The sequence below is a fragment of the Pinus tabuliformis genome, chromosome 4_1 (genome assembly GCF_031772625.1).
Source record: "Pinus tabuliformis cultivar Carrire ecotype Pingquan chromosome 4_1, CPIR1, whole genome shotgun sequence".
NCBI lineage: Eukaryota > Viridiplantae > Streptophyta > Pinopsida > Pinales > Pinaceae > Pinus > Pinus tabuliformis.
In genome coordinates this window covers 893,791,325-893,806,951 of record NC_142303.1, presented here as the reverse complement: position 1 = coordinate 893,806,951, position 15,627 = coordinate 893,791,325, and the positions used below count along the sequence as shown (strand labels likewise).

Sequence of the window (15,627 nt, the reverse complement as noted above, 5' to 3'; positions counted from 1 at the left end):
ACTCAGGAAAAATGCGTAAACAGCTAAAAAAAGTCTAACTTCAAACGTTCGATTTGCCGAAATGGAGACGAATTTTAAAAACTGAAAACATGGGTTTTTTTTCCAGGTGGGTTAATTAGATAACCCAGAAACCGTTTGAAGAAATTTGTGGCGGTCTGGGAGAAATCTTCGGTTCTTTGGAGCCTCTTTTTTGCCGCTGCGTGAAGAAAAATAGAAATTGAGTTAATTAACTGGTAGTTTGAATGCGTGATTCAATTCCGCGTGCCTGAGGAAGAGAAATCCGCTCAGGTCCTATCTCCTTGGCGGCTAGATCATCCACCGTGTCACTGAATATGAGGGAAAAAAAAAAAAGGATTTTTATTAATTGAACAGAGGACAATTCAAACACGGCACGTTTTGGGTGTTTGAAGTCATACGTTTTCCACCACCCGTCTACCCATTTAACTGTAACCCAATCAAATACGGCTCTCCTTCACCATCCATCTGCTGAGATGTGCACAAGTCATCCGATCCAACAAGACTCAGTCGTTACTCTACTCATACCATATTCGCATGCATTTGTATCTTCTTGTGAGTTCATCTTGGCTGCTCATCCTCTGTTTCCGTTTACAGTTCTTGAACACTCCCGTATCCATCTTCCATTTTCAGCCATTGTTCTTCCATCAACCTTACAACATAACCGTCTTACCTCTGTTAAACCTTCAGATGCAGTTGAATTCCAGATTGAATTTTAAACAGAGTAAAGGATGGGTCGGTTACTAAGGGCAGAACCGGAAGGGCTTAAGTCTATGAAAGGGCCAAATAGTTATGATCATGGTTATAGGCTGTTCATCAACTATAAATTCATCAATAAAATTGTTTTTCTCCATTCGCAGTGTTCCTTCATACAGACAATGAATTTTTTTTTCAAAATTGATGATCGACTGTTTTAGCCACTTTTCGCAGCTAGCACAACTTTCCGCAGCTAGCCCAACTTTCCGCAGCTGTTTTGTTAAACTCTAGGTTGCAGGTGTCATCAAACAAAACAAGTCACATGGGTAGTTGGGGGAATGTTGGTACATGGATGGTGTCCTATTCATTCGATCAAATTTGATGGAAAAGACCCCGGTCAAAGGGAAGTCAAATTGTGTGTTATCACTAAGTCGCCACATTGAGTCGCCACACTGAGTCACTGCATGTCAAGAAAAAATAATAATTTTGAATCAATGAAATGAATAAGCTATTTTGCTCACTTTTCTGAAGGTATTGATTAATTTTGGACTGATGATAAAAATGAATGGCTAACTTTGTATCCAAGATTTTTAGCTACAGAACCATGCACATTTCGCAGCTAAAGTCCAATTCCGCAGCTGTTCTCTAATTCCGCAGCCAGAAAAACCTCATTGTTCAAATCAGCTTATCTTTCTCATACAAAATCAGATTTTGATGATTTAAGTATCGTTGGAAAGATCTCAATAAGATCTACACAATGAGAAATCCATCGTTAGAGTTTGAAATGGCAAACAATGAAATAAATTGCTGAAAAGAAGCAACATTCAACTTGGGGCACCAATTCCAAAGCAGGTATAAATTCTTTTGATTTTTCCTTTGAGAACTTGTTTCATTAATACAAATTCTTTGTTTTGTGTGTAAATATCATAACTAGAGAGATTGAGCACCTCTCTCCTTTGATAATCTTACATTCCATTGCAGAAAAAGTATTAGTTTTTTTGCAGGTTCCAGGAGGAAGGACAAATGAATACAAGATAATGGTGTCTCTCTAAGAGACCAATTTGTTTCATAAGTGGATGATCAACAACAAAGAGGAAATATGCTGATGCAAAATCAGATCCAAACACTTGAAAAACTTTCAGATGCTATTGTCTCCATCACATCCATCCATCACATCCATACTTCATAATAAACCATTCACCTCATTCCACTCCATATTTTCCATTTACATTCACATACACTTTCCATCTCTTTTTGTCCATTCATAACCCACAAATAAAAGCAAGAGGCTCATTCACATGCTTATTGCCATTGCCATTTCTGTTCTCCATTGTCATTTTCCATTTTCATCTTCCATTCCTTGTCATTTTCATTCCGCAAATAAGCCCTGCTTCAATGCAAATTATTAAGTCCATAGTCCTTTGAGTCTAAGTTCTTTGTAAAAACACCTTGAGGCTTGCATGCCTTAATGGCAAGTCCTCATGCTGACAAATAATGGGAATATATTAATGTCCCTTGTTCGTTAGATCTTCTAGGTGACTCGACTTCAGCAAATTCCTTCGTACCTAGCAAGATGTGTTTGGGCATCTTGACTCTCATTGTCATCAATGGTGAGAGTTCTCGTGTTGACTAGTGGCATCCATTAATGGCCACTAAGCCAACAATTTCCTACTATGTTCGACATCAGAACATCTTTTCACATAGTAGGAATTGTGCCAATGAATTTTGAAGACATGAAGACTATTATTTTCATCATTTTGGAGCAGATTCAGCAAGTTTTAGTAGAAGCAATAAAAAGTCATCTTATCTCTCTATCCATGACTCCTCTTGTTCAGCCACTTGAAGAAGAATATGATCACAATTTTTCAGCCACCACACATACAACTCATCCATTCCAAAGGGTAAGTGAAGGTACGTCATTTTCTAACTTTTGACCATACAATTCCATAAAAAGCTAGAATGATAATTGTTGGAAAAACATTTCTCTTCCTCATTTCATAAAATTGTCAATACCATCAGTTGGGGGGGGAATACATTCATATTCATATCTTGCCATGTCCATATCATATTCATGAGCTCACATACTTCCAACATATATTAATTATTACATTGTTATTATGAGCATACAATGGATTTTGAAAAAGTGCTTAAAGGATAAATTGGATACAAACAAAATCATGGTTGTCACACAAGAACCAACCATCATGCAATCCAATAAAGATATACTTTGCAACAATAATGAAAATATCATTATGCAAAGTTCAAAGATCAAAATAGAAGGCAACAAAAAAAAAAAATGGTTGTAACACAAGAACCAACCATGTTGCAATTCAAGTGAAACACTTTGCAGAAATATGAAGTTATCAAATGATATCATGCAAAGTTAAGCCAAAGCTCAAGGATCAAAAGAGTTAATGTAATATATATTGCATGAGGACATGCAATAGCTTCAGTTGGGGGGTATGTTGAGTCTTGAAATTGTCATTCATTTCCATTACACTTTCACTATTATGTCCATTATATCACCTCCATTTCACCTCCATTTCACTACTATGTCACCACATTCATCCCACTTTCATTATCATTGGGCCACCTTTATGTTTTTCCAATCTTTATTATTTCTAAGCCTTTTAAGTGAATTTGTGGTTAAACATTAGAAAATAATGTGCATATGCTTATACCTAACAAATGGGTTGAGGTTGTTGACATGTGTAGGTTGAAAGGAAACTTCTAGAAGACCCTTATGTGGCACTCTAAGGCCAAATTCGAATTTGGTTGGAAAGAATCATGGGATCATGAGGATATGTGTCACATCTCCTAATTGTATTGTAACTCTAAAAAGACATGTGTCTTATCAGTTCCTATTTTGATTAGGACTCTAGAGGTAGAGGGAGAGATTCATGGACTATCATTAATGAGATGGCTCTCATCTTTTTGTATAAATAGGAGATCTCTCTCCTTCATTTGTTAGTCTTTTTAGTTCCTAGTTCTTAAGTTTGTAGTTCTTCCTTGATGGCTTTTGAAAGCTTTGGAGAACTTTGTTGTACTTTGTACTTTTGAAGAAATTGAATAAAGCTTTGATGTTCTCAACATGGAAGGAGATGTGAAGTAGATGTCATGGAGCATATTAGGATGTAAGGTAGAGTAGATTTCATTTTGTAAATATTGCTTTGTAGAATGTAAGGTAGAGTATATTTCATTTTGTAAATATTGCTTTGTAGAATGTAAGGTAGATTATATTTTTCATTCATGCAATTTTAATTCATGCAAGTGTGTTTAATTTTGCTTTGATTTCATAGGTGGTAGAGGGCCCCTGCCTTGTATAGTTGTCATTTAATTTTGCATTTTATTTTTCTCATGTATATTAGTTGTACATAACAAAGTTGTTTTGATTACTGTTGTTTTACATTTTTCTCATGTATATTAGTTGTACATAAATTGCTTTCAAGTTGATTGTAGATTAGTGATGCACATAGCCTTTTAATGACTAATGAATGACATGATAGAATCATCTTGTCCTTTTGCTGAAGCAGCAAGGATACTGGGTCTCATAGTCACTAGCTCATTGTTTGGTTATTGCATTTTATTTTGATTGAACTAATGACATGATAGAATCATCTTGTCCTTTTGCTGAAGCAGCAAGGATACTGGGTCTCATAGTCATTAGCTCATTGTTTGGTTATTGCATTTTATTTTGATTAAACTAGTTGTATATTCACACTTTTGTTTAAATACTAACTCCATCAATAACATGTTTTAAGTTCTTTTGAGGTGCTAAGTTTTGGAAGTTACCATTAGGGACATAGGCCTTGTCTTGAAATATTTATCCATACTTGTACTTTAAAAGTATTCTTAAGACCTTAGAATAGGATTTCCATTTGCATTAAACACTTTAGAAAACCAACAAGAACAAAACCCCAAAAACAACATAAACTATAAAACAACAAAGTAAGAGAAAGGTTAACTAAGCACATATGGTGCACCACACTTCATCCGTTTACGATACCCGGATTGATAATTTATGTAGAGCAATTTAAGACGTTAAATTGACTAGACAATTATTACCTTCCATTACAGAAGATGTGGCAAAGGGAGGAGTCGTCACTGAAGAGCAAGTTATTGCTTGTGCGCAATATCTAGACTTGATTTATACCCAGTCTGGCACGCTCTATGATAAAATCCCTGACGCTCCCAGACCAGAATTTTCTGTTCGACCTCCTCCTAAATCGAACAATGACTCTCATGGCGACGATGGCATGATTGGTACTACAAACACGAAATCAACAAAGGCTACATCTAAAAAGGCCCATAAGATTTCTAGTCAAAATGCACATAAGGAACTTCTTGCCTCAGAAGTAAATGTCGTGTCGACCGACAAGGGCAAACAACTGAAGCAACCAGGGGGCAAGAAGAAAAAGAAAGGGAGAAAAAAGAAGCAGGATGAGTCATCTCCTGAAAAACCTTCTGCAAACCCTTCTGGGCAAAGGAAACCCGCTGCAGGGTGTCATATATGTGATGAGGATCATCGGACGAGAGATTGTCCACATAAAGCTGAAGTTAAGAAACTCTTTAAAAGTTCTAAAACCTCAGCAGTATTGACTGATCCGTGTCCAAAACCGGGAACCAAACTAGTTGCTAATCAAAATGCTTCCCGATCCCAAGTGCTTATGTTGTTTATCTCAAAGCAGCAAAATAATTCTTTGACAAGGAACAAAGATTATGGGAATCCACAGCTATCGAACAACAAGGATAAAGATCAACCTAGTAGTTCGACAACAACTTCGACAGAAGTTGCACCACCCATCATTCCCGAGTTGACAATAAAACCGCCAAAGGGAGTAGTACACAATTCGACGTTTAATCCTCACGCTAGAGCGACAGAGCATTATAATATAGTGGAAGATTTGGCCCAATCGCCATCCGCTATGTCGACTCTTGAGGTACTACAAAATTGCCCATCCCAAAAGCAAGCTTTATTATCAGCCATCGGTGGGATAGACTCAAAGGATTCCAATCTTGTGTCCTTTAATCATAAAGGATATGATCCTCAGTTACCAGCTCAACTAGCTTTCCTTATTCAAGTGAAATCCCTCAACAAAACTATTCATCGAACAATTATTGATGAGGGGGCATCTACATGTATTATGTCGATGAGTTGCTGGAAAAATTTAGGCTCACCACCCTCGTCGAGATCGTCAATAACGTTAAAAGCATTTGATGGACGATCATACACTCCATACATGATTTTAAGTAACTTGCAAGTTGAACTGGGAGGAAAAACAGTAGAAATTGATGTTGAAGTAATCGACGGAAACCTCGATTACAACATCCTATTGGGAATGCCCTGGATATATCCCATGGCCGCAGTTGTGTCAACCTACTTCAAGAAGATTGCATTTCCCTTCCAAGGCGAAATTACAATCGTCGACCAATAAACATTTCTCCCCAACAGTTCACAAGTTACGGGAAGCATTCCAATGATCCATGGAAGCAATCATTCGCTTCAAAATATTGGAGTAGGCCTCCTAAAAGACCCTGCCTTAATGGGTACTTTTGCCTACCGCCTCTGAGTAATTTGGCGGAAGTGGCCACAGTGGAAACCTGCAATACGAAATCTTCTATATCTAATGGATTCGGAAGATTCCTAAACATTTTGTCAGCATGGATCATCGCCATTTTAGAAATATTGTAGCAATCAATTTTCTTGGCCTGGGGGGCAAACCTAAATCAACGCTCATCGAGTATTTGGATAGATAGGTCTAAGGAATATGGCACCTCTTCAGATCCTTGGTCACATGTACATTCTACAGACGAAGGAATCATTCAATCAATGATGATAGGAGAGGCACCATGGGAAGATTACCACCATCACTCCCATCTTCCGGATTACCATGAAGATTATTCCAGCAACCTTAATCATCCTTCAGTTTTTGATTTTCTATCAAATACTATAAATACGGTGGATTTTCAGGATGGTTCTTATCTCGTGACGACCTCGTTAAAAAATGAAAGAAGGAGTCATGAGAATAGTTCTTTTACTGTGTCAACCTCATTAAAAAATGAAACAAATCCCCAGTGGAGTCGCCATTTTGTTACAGGGAAAAGTGTCTACACAGAACTGCTTATCCCACTAAGGTGTGGTAGCTACCTTAGAAACAAACAAAGTAAAGCTACTTTTGTTTTTCCTTTATGAAATATAGATGAGAGAAGAACAGAGAAGACTAACCTCTGTCTTGTGCTAATCTCCTAGTTCGATTCCTCTCTCTCTTGATAGTCTTTCACTACTTGCTCCTTTGTACGCCTAGCTTCACAGAGTACATGTAAGATCACAGTAGCATAGCACTATACAAGGACATGGATCTATAATCATAAACAATCTAGGATCAGATGTAAATTGACCATACAAATGCATAAAACATAAATGACACAAGAGTATGGAGGAAAACTTGAATAGCTTTTATTGATAAACAAGAAAGAGCCAAGGGAGTTACAACCAGTTGTTCTAACCCAACATCATCCTCTCAACAAGTAAGCCCTTCTTCACCTCATACAAAGCTTAGATCACCCAACACTATGATGTTGTCTCAAGAAACCAACAACAATTCCTTACAATATGCAAAATTCCAGCCTCTGGATCTCTGGGATGAGGGATCCATATATAGATATCTGTAAGGGAGATGAGTCAGCTTGTGATTTGATTAGTGCCTTCCCTCTGATAGTTCTTGCTTCCACTTGGAGATCCTTGGTCGAATTCAGAGAGGCAAGTGTCACAGGAGAAGTTTATGGAAGATTCCATGCCTCTCCACCTTGTGGAATGACACTTCCATTTGTCACTTCTCGCCCATCGCACCCCATAGAAGGGCTTTTTGAAATGCAACGCACCCACACAGTGTATTTAGGTGAGATGCAACACACTTTGCCTATGGAGCAGCTGAAATGATCCTGTTTTGACCAGTTCTGAGCAGTTTTTCATGGAGAACTTCTGGGAGAAGCTGTAATCAGTTGACCTTGTTCCTTTAGGGGTTAGAACAACACTTTTAGGGACTTAGGAGCCCTTGGTTTATGGACATTTTATGCTTGGGGTTGCAGTGCCCAAAAATGTCTATAACACACCTCATCATCCATGAAGCACGAAGTAAGATGATCAGTCATAACCTGCAGTTGGTTCGTTCCGTTGATCATAAAAGCTTCTTATATGCGGTTTTTTTTATAAAACCTTCTTTTATCATAGTTCATTCATTGCTTTGGATAATCAAAACGTCCATGTTTAACCATATCAACCAATTTATTATGACAATTTAGTGAAATATTTATTTATATTCCTCCCACTTGCAAAAATGAGCTTTATTTGAGCCGAGTTTAGCACATCTGGAGCATAAATATTTTACCATTGTTAGGCTTCATGGATTATCATAAATGATTTTCATAACATTTCACACACTAACCTTTATTTTACTTAACATTTTCACATTAAATTTTATTTTACTGAGTTCAAAATTCAATACGGAGTTTCTATCAGCTCAGTGTGCCACGTGTGAGGCAATGTGGGTACACTTGGAGGTGATTGTGGTAGTGGATAGAATCGATCCCTGTCACATAAGTACAAGCTTGCTATAGTTGTCACTTTTGCCATATACAAAAAAATAACAATAATAATAATAATCTCATTTTTTAAATTTTATTGAATTAATAATTTATCAAAATTATATGTTATTAAAAGCACATGATTTTATTGGAAGTCGTTTAGGTGGTAGCAATAAGGGAAACTAATTTTCTTGTAAGAATTTTCTAAATTGTATCTCCACTCAAACAGTCTCATAGAAGAAAAAGTCTTAACCCCACTGAGATTGCCTAAAAGGAGACTCTCAAGCAAGCCACCCAATGTCACCTTGGTGGCCTTCTCTCACTCTTTAGACTAGAAGAAGGATATCCTTGTGCAGGGGGGAATGCTTAAAGATCGAGTTAAGCTAGGTCATTGAGTAATGAAGGGAATTTCCTTAACGAGGACTAGTGATTTGACACTACTCACTCTCAAACTAAAAGGTCAGGGATAAGTGTGCAAATAGTCAAACAAACCATGAATTATTAATAAATTTTGAACTATTTTAGTTAGACAACTATGCTTATTCATGCAATGAAATTATACTTTAAAAATTAAAGATAAATATTTCTCAATTAACCATATAACATGAGATGCTAATGAATCATATATACAATGGCACGATAAAAATAGAAAATAATCATAAATTGTCCATACAGGTAAGGCATTATATTATTCATTCATCGCTCATTGGAGATTGAGAGTTCGTTATCATCATCAACAGACCATTCCACAATTAAGAGAGCATACACCAATAGTATTAACTATGTTTGGGACGAAAAAGAGTTATGTGTTTGCAATGATAAATAAAGGAAATATTCAAACTCGTCATTGTTACTATGAACAATGAAGACAACAAAGTTGAATGTGGACTACTTACACATTTGTAACATTCAAATGTCATCCATTTATCATCAATTTAACACCATTTATAGTTGGGTAGTTTGTAACCATAGAATTGTGACCCAAACAATGTATTTGTAACTTTCCAAAGTGTGTAATTACTACTGATGAACCATGATCAATATCATTAGCGTGTGAGAACAATAACCACTATGTCTTTAGAAAAAACCGTCATTAAGACTAGAGATCAATGTAAGTTTTAAAGCACCCCTAAACAATAAGAAATTCCATACATCAACATAAAATATTTAAGAATTGTGTGCATTATCTAAATTGTGTATAGGGTGCACCAATAGTGGCACTATTGGGCTTCGATCATTATCTCGTTATGTGTGTTAGGATGTGACATTTCAAATTAGAAAGTGATCATACATCTACAAAAAGGCAGGCAAGTAAACCATTAAGACAATCTTAAAAATAATGAATTGTTAGCCTTATGAACTAAGTCATTTCACGTTCCCATGCATTGATTTGCATAAGGGTGTGGTTAAAATGTCAAATGTGTTCAAAAAATGTAAGAAATAAATGTATCAAGAACAAAATTTGACCATGATGCAAATTTGTAAACCCTTTTCACAATTATTTATAAAGAGCTTAAATATCAAGGTATTTCATGCATTCATGTACTCATGTGAAGCTTAAGAGTGTTTACTATGCCATAGATATGTTTCCTAAATAGTCAAATCCAACATGAACAAGTAAAAATATGATATTTTGTCCTTACAAGTAAAACACTAATAATTTTTAATGTACGTTAATCATTTTTAATTTTTTCACTTATTATCTAGTCATATATTTTAGTCTTAGACTAAATTAGTCATTTAAGTTAGTTGTTTTTAGTTGAGTTATTAATTATCTAGTCATATATTTTATCCCTAGACTAAATTAGTCATTTAAGTTAGTCGTTTTTAGTTTGGTCTCTGAAAATTGCTCAAAGTTAGTAGTAATTCACTTGAAATAATTTTGGTGACTAACTTTTTTAGTCGTGTAGTCACTAATCTCTCATTTTGTACTAGTGATAGTATAATATGATTAATATTATAGGACACAACTATAGGGTCTGATTGTGAGGGGCATTGTGATAATATATGTGCACTTCTCATTGTATTAGACAATCATCTCTCAGAGTGTGATATCCATCCAATGAAATGTACTCCCAAAGGCCATTGTGGGATTGAAATTTTTTCTTTTAGTTGACAAGTGGTGATATCTTTTCTTAGGCCTTAGTGTTCTGCTTCCCTAAGGTTTTGACACTACTCACAGCTAGCACCTTCATTGAACCAAGTGAGGTACTAATCTTGGAAAGTTGACTCATTTTGTCTTCACAATCCAATATGATATTGAATTAATCTCATGATCCTAAGAACATAGGTCATAATAGTGAGAAAATTTTATTGTGGGCAAAAGAATATCCAAATTTAAGGAACATGACTCTTTTACAACAAGTAATAAGGATATTTTTTACACTAATATTTTTTTTTTCCATTCGTTTTCACAAGTTATCTATTGCCTCATTTTTTTACATGTAACTTAGTTGGTATGATTGTGCCTAAGTTTTTTTGAAGGTTGAATACTAAGTTCCTAAGGTGTTATTTTTTATGGTGATGTTTTATTTACTTTCGTTTATACAGGTCATCTAGCCATATAGTGGCCACTATCAAATGTTGGGGCATATGTTGTATAAATATTTTATAGTCCACTTTATTTTATATTCAAGTATTCATCGTCTTTCATGTCTTATACTTTGCATTGTATCTTCTTTCATTTTTAGGAGAGGAACTCATTATTGATGGAAAGAAGCAACAATTGAAGAAAGGGGATAACAATAACGCTAGAGCGACAATTGCAAAATGAGAGAGAGAAGATAATCTATCTAGTGATACCCTTAGAACCAATATCTTACATAAGACATGCTCATAGAGACTAATGGTCAAGCCTTCAAAGTTGGTGAATTCACTTGCAATGCTTTGCTAACACAATGATAATGTTTTGAAATGATGAAACAATATTTCATGTAATTGTAGTCCAGCCGATATGAAGTTTGAAACTCATATTGTAATACTTGATATTTTATATAATTAAATTTATATGGTTGAAATTATTTTTATTTTCACTTGATCTTATTTAGTCTTGTAATTAACATATGTAACTTTATGTTATTATATTATAAAAACATGCACATTGTATGGAATTTTTATAAAATTTAGTCACAAAATCATACTAATTAATTTATGTTGATTAATAATGAACATATAAAATCAATCTAAAACTAATAAATTAGTAGTTTATATTAATTAATGATGAACACGAATAAAATGAACATATGACTAAATTAGTCATTTATAATGATTATGAATGAAATTAAATGAAATGAATAGAAACTACTAAATCAATTATTTATATAATGAATATGAAAATACCAAAAAAAAGATAAATGACTACTGCAAATGATAATTTTTTTATTAAAATAATGATTAAATTTTGCATATATACGACTATTAGTAGCTAATTTATAGTATCTTATAACACAACTAAAATTTAATAATATTTCTTTGGTCATTAGTTGGTTTCAAATGATGACTAAAATTTGCATATATATGACTATTAGTAGCTAATTTATAGTATCTTATAACACGACCAACATTTTGGTCATATTTCTTTGGTCATTAATTGGTTTTCTCGAGGATTCATATAGTAATATATTTTCTTGTAGATTTGATCATTAATTAAGACAATTAATGACTAAACCAATGAAAAATCTATGACTAAATTTATGACTAAATATACTAGATGGTAAAATTGAGGAAACTAATTAATGATTAAGCTAAAAATGACTAAAAGTTGGTCGCATTATAAGATACTGTAAATTATCTGCTATTGGTCACCAACTGAAAAATGGTCATTTATATGCAAATTTTAGTTGTTTTTTAGGTAACTAATTAGTCATTTTGTACTAGTTCTTTCGTGTTGTTATTTGAACACAGGTTGTTTATATACTTGACCAAGTTCACGCGTTAAAGAATGAAATGTTGTTGTGAATAAAACAATAAGGGTTAAATATGGCAACTCAGATTAGTTTTTTTAACAAGTTATCTACAACCTGAGCTTTTTAACATGTAACTTAGTTGGCATGAATTTGCCTAAGCTTTCTTTGAACGTTGAATATAACTAAGTTACTAATTAGGTATTATTTTCTATGGTGATGTTTTATTTCCTTTGTTTATATAGGTCATATGGCCACATAATTACCACTATCCCCAATTGAAGAAAAGTTCGAGTTTCTTACTTTTATGGGGGAAAATGACATTGACATTGCTGATGTTAAGGTATATGTCGTATAAATCTTATATAGTCTACTTTATTTTATATTCAAGTATTTATCGTCTTTCATGTCTTATACTCTTAATTGTATCTGCTTTCATTTTTAGGAGAGGAATTCAATATTGATGGTAAGAAGAAGGAATTGAAGAAAAAGGAAAACAATAAAACTGGAGCGACAAATGAAAAATGAGAGAGAAAAGAATTGGTGTAGTAATAACTTTAGAACCAATATCTTGCATAAGACACACACATAGAGACCGGTGGTCAAGTCTTCAAAGTTGGTGAATTCACTTGCAATGCCTTAGAAACATAATGATAATGTTTTGAAATGATGAAACTATATTTCATGTGTAAGTTATAGTCCAACCAATATTAAGTTGGAAACCCATATTGTAATACTTAACATTTTATATAATAAAATTAATGTAGTTGAAATTATTTTTATTTGCACTTAATATTATTTAGTCTTCTAATTTACATATGTAACTTTTCATTATCATATTATATGAACATGCACATTGTATGAAATTTGTTTTAATTTAGTCGCAAAATCATATTTATTAATTTATGTTGATTAATAATGAACACATAAAATCAATCTAAAACTACTAAATTAGAAGTTTATATTGATTAATGATGAACACAAATAAAATGAATATATGACTAGTCGTTTATAATGATTATGAATAAAATTAAATGAAATGAATAGAAATTATTAAATCAAATGTTCATATAATGAATATAAAACTACCAAAAAAATATAAATGGCTACTGCAAATGACTAAATTTTGCATATATACAACTATTAGTAGCTAATTTATAGTATCTTATAACACGAAATAAAATTTAGTCGTATTTCTTTAGTCATTAATTAGTTTCAAAGGATGACTAAAATTTGCATATATATGACTATTAGTAGTTAATTTACAGTATCTTATAACATGACCAACATTTTGGTCATATTTCTTTGGTCATTAATTGGTTTTCTCAGGTAATCATAGAGTAATATATTTTGTTGTATATTTGGTCATTAATTCTGCCAATTAATGACTAAATCAATGACTAAATCAGTGATTAAATCAGTGACCAAATTTATGACTAAATATACAACTAGATAATAAAATTGAGACAACCAGATTTTTTGCTGCGCGCAGCCCGACCCTCTGCAACTAAGGTTCTGCGTGCCTGCTGCGCCTCCCAGGCTGCTGCGCCTCTGCGCACAGCCTCGCCGCCCCCCCTGCATCTTTCCTTCGATTGCCTTCTGCTGAGTTCGGCCCACCCCTCTGCATCCAGGATCCTGAGTGACAGCAGCGCCGCCAAGGCTGTTGCGCCTCTGCGCACAGCCTCGCCCCTCCCTCTGCAGCCAGATGGAGGCTCCTGAGTGCTCTGCCCCCCCTGGGGATCCGCCCCCCGAAGTCACTGCGTTCAAAAATTTGATATCGAATGGAACAATCCGGACTCCCTCAGCGACTCAGCAAAAATTCATCAAAAGAATGGATTCGATTCCATCTGTTGCCCTGCCAGAGGAGGACACCTGCAAAGCTGCTCTGAACTTGGCAGAAAAAGGCCTCATAGGCCAGTTTACAGGCCTATGGCCCTCTCCCAAATCCGTGGAGGATTGGACCCAAAGAAATTGGCAACCTCTGATAAAAAACGGAGTGAAGAGTTACTTCGTGGGCAAAGGGTATTTCGTCTTTGTTTTCGAAAGCTCGGAGGACAGAAGCTTAATCTTCAGAAACGGCCCCTACTTCATGGGACCACAGGGACTGTATTTAAATCAATGGAACCCAGACTTTGATCCCTCCCAAGACGTCCCATCTGCAGTGCCGGTGTGGGTTAGGCTTCCGCATCTGCCCCTCCACTGCTGGAACCAAAAATCGTTCCAGACCATTGGTAATGCATTAGGCAAGTATATAGATCAGGCAGTAAGAAGGGATCAATACTCTTGCGCGCGCATCTGCGTTGAAGTGGACCTTGAAGAAGGATTGCCTGAAGCGATCAAGCTCACGGTGGCAGGATGGACGCACATCCAAGAGCTTGACTACGAACAGCTTCCTTTTAAATGCAGACACTGCCATGGCTACGGTCACTTCGCCAAGAACTGTAAGAAGAAAGCAGAGGAGCAGGCTGAAAAACAGAATGGAGAGCAATGGACCCTAGTCCAGAGAACAGCGCATGCAAAGAAAGACACAGGAAAAAGCGCAGCAACTAGAGACAGGAACAACGTCACCCTTATTAAAGACACATCCAGACCCACCGATTAAAGACCAGGCAAAAGAGATCCCTGAGGAAATCCCTCCGGAAATCAAAGAGGGAGAAGGAGACATTCACATCGAAGTCACCCAAGGCAGCCCCTCAAACCCCACGTATGCCGAAATCACGAAGAAAAAACCAGCTGACAGCTCTGAGTCCTCAGAGGAAGAACTCTTTGAGAGGCCATCAAAAAGACCCGGAAGGAGATCCCGCAAGGAAAAAAGAGAAGAAGAAGCAGAAAGGCTCAAAACTCAAGGGAGCCAATCCACGATAGAAATGACAATCGGGAGAGGTAATAGGCCCAGGTCTTCCAAGGGCGGCTCCACCCCAAGCATAGGTAAATAATGAAGTTAGTCTCTTGGAATTGCAGAGGACTGGGGAGCCCCGCAAAAATAGAAGCAGTCAAGGACCTCTTAAAATCGGAATCCACTGATGTCCTCATGCTCCAAGAGACTAAGATAGCAGGACAAGCCCTGCTAGAAACCAGTAAAACTAAATGGAAGAAAAATTCAGGCATAGCTGTCAACGCCCGGGGATCCTCGGGAGGCCTGGCAACGCTCTGGAATGAAGAACAGTTCCAATTGATCAGCACTTATCAGACCTTGCATTGGATATATACAGAAATTACCCACATTCCAAGTAAGTTATCTATCTCTCTAGTTAATCTATATGTACCTGTAAATTATTCAGAAAAAAGAGACTGCTGGAAATCCTTGGCAGAATTCCTTGAACAGGAAACGCCCAACAATATCATTCTCGCAGGAGATCTCAACATTGTTTTGAAAGCCAAAGAAAAAAGAGGAGGCACTGACTCCAAAGACCCCATGGTAGGTGTTGTA

At 35.7% G+C, this 15,627-nt stretch overlaps 1 protein-coding gene and 1 pseudogene across 1 annotated transcript; one reads left to right on the top strand and one right to left on the bottom strand.

The window, feature by feature from the left end:
- LOC149179046 (ABC transporter I family member 17 pseudogene) overlaps positions 1 to 13,824 on the bottom strand; it is a 29,206-nt pseudogene extending 15,382 nt beyond the window's left edge.
- Positions 13,825 to 13,902: 78 nt separating this feature from the next.
- On the top strand, positions 13,903 to 14,799 carry LOC149179045 (uncharacterized). Its single transcript, XM_089422332.1, has one exon. It carries the CDS (start codon positions 13,903 to 13,905, stop codon positions 14,797 to 14,799), a length of 897 nt encoding a protein of 298 aa, XP_089278458.1.
- Positions 14,800 to 15,627: the final 828 nt, after the last annotated feature.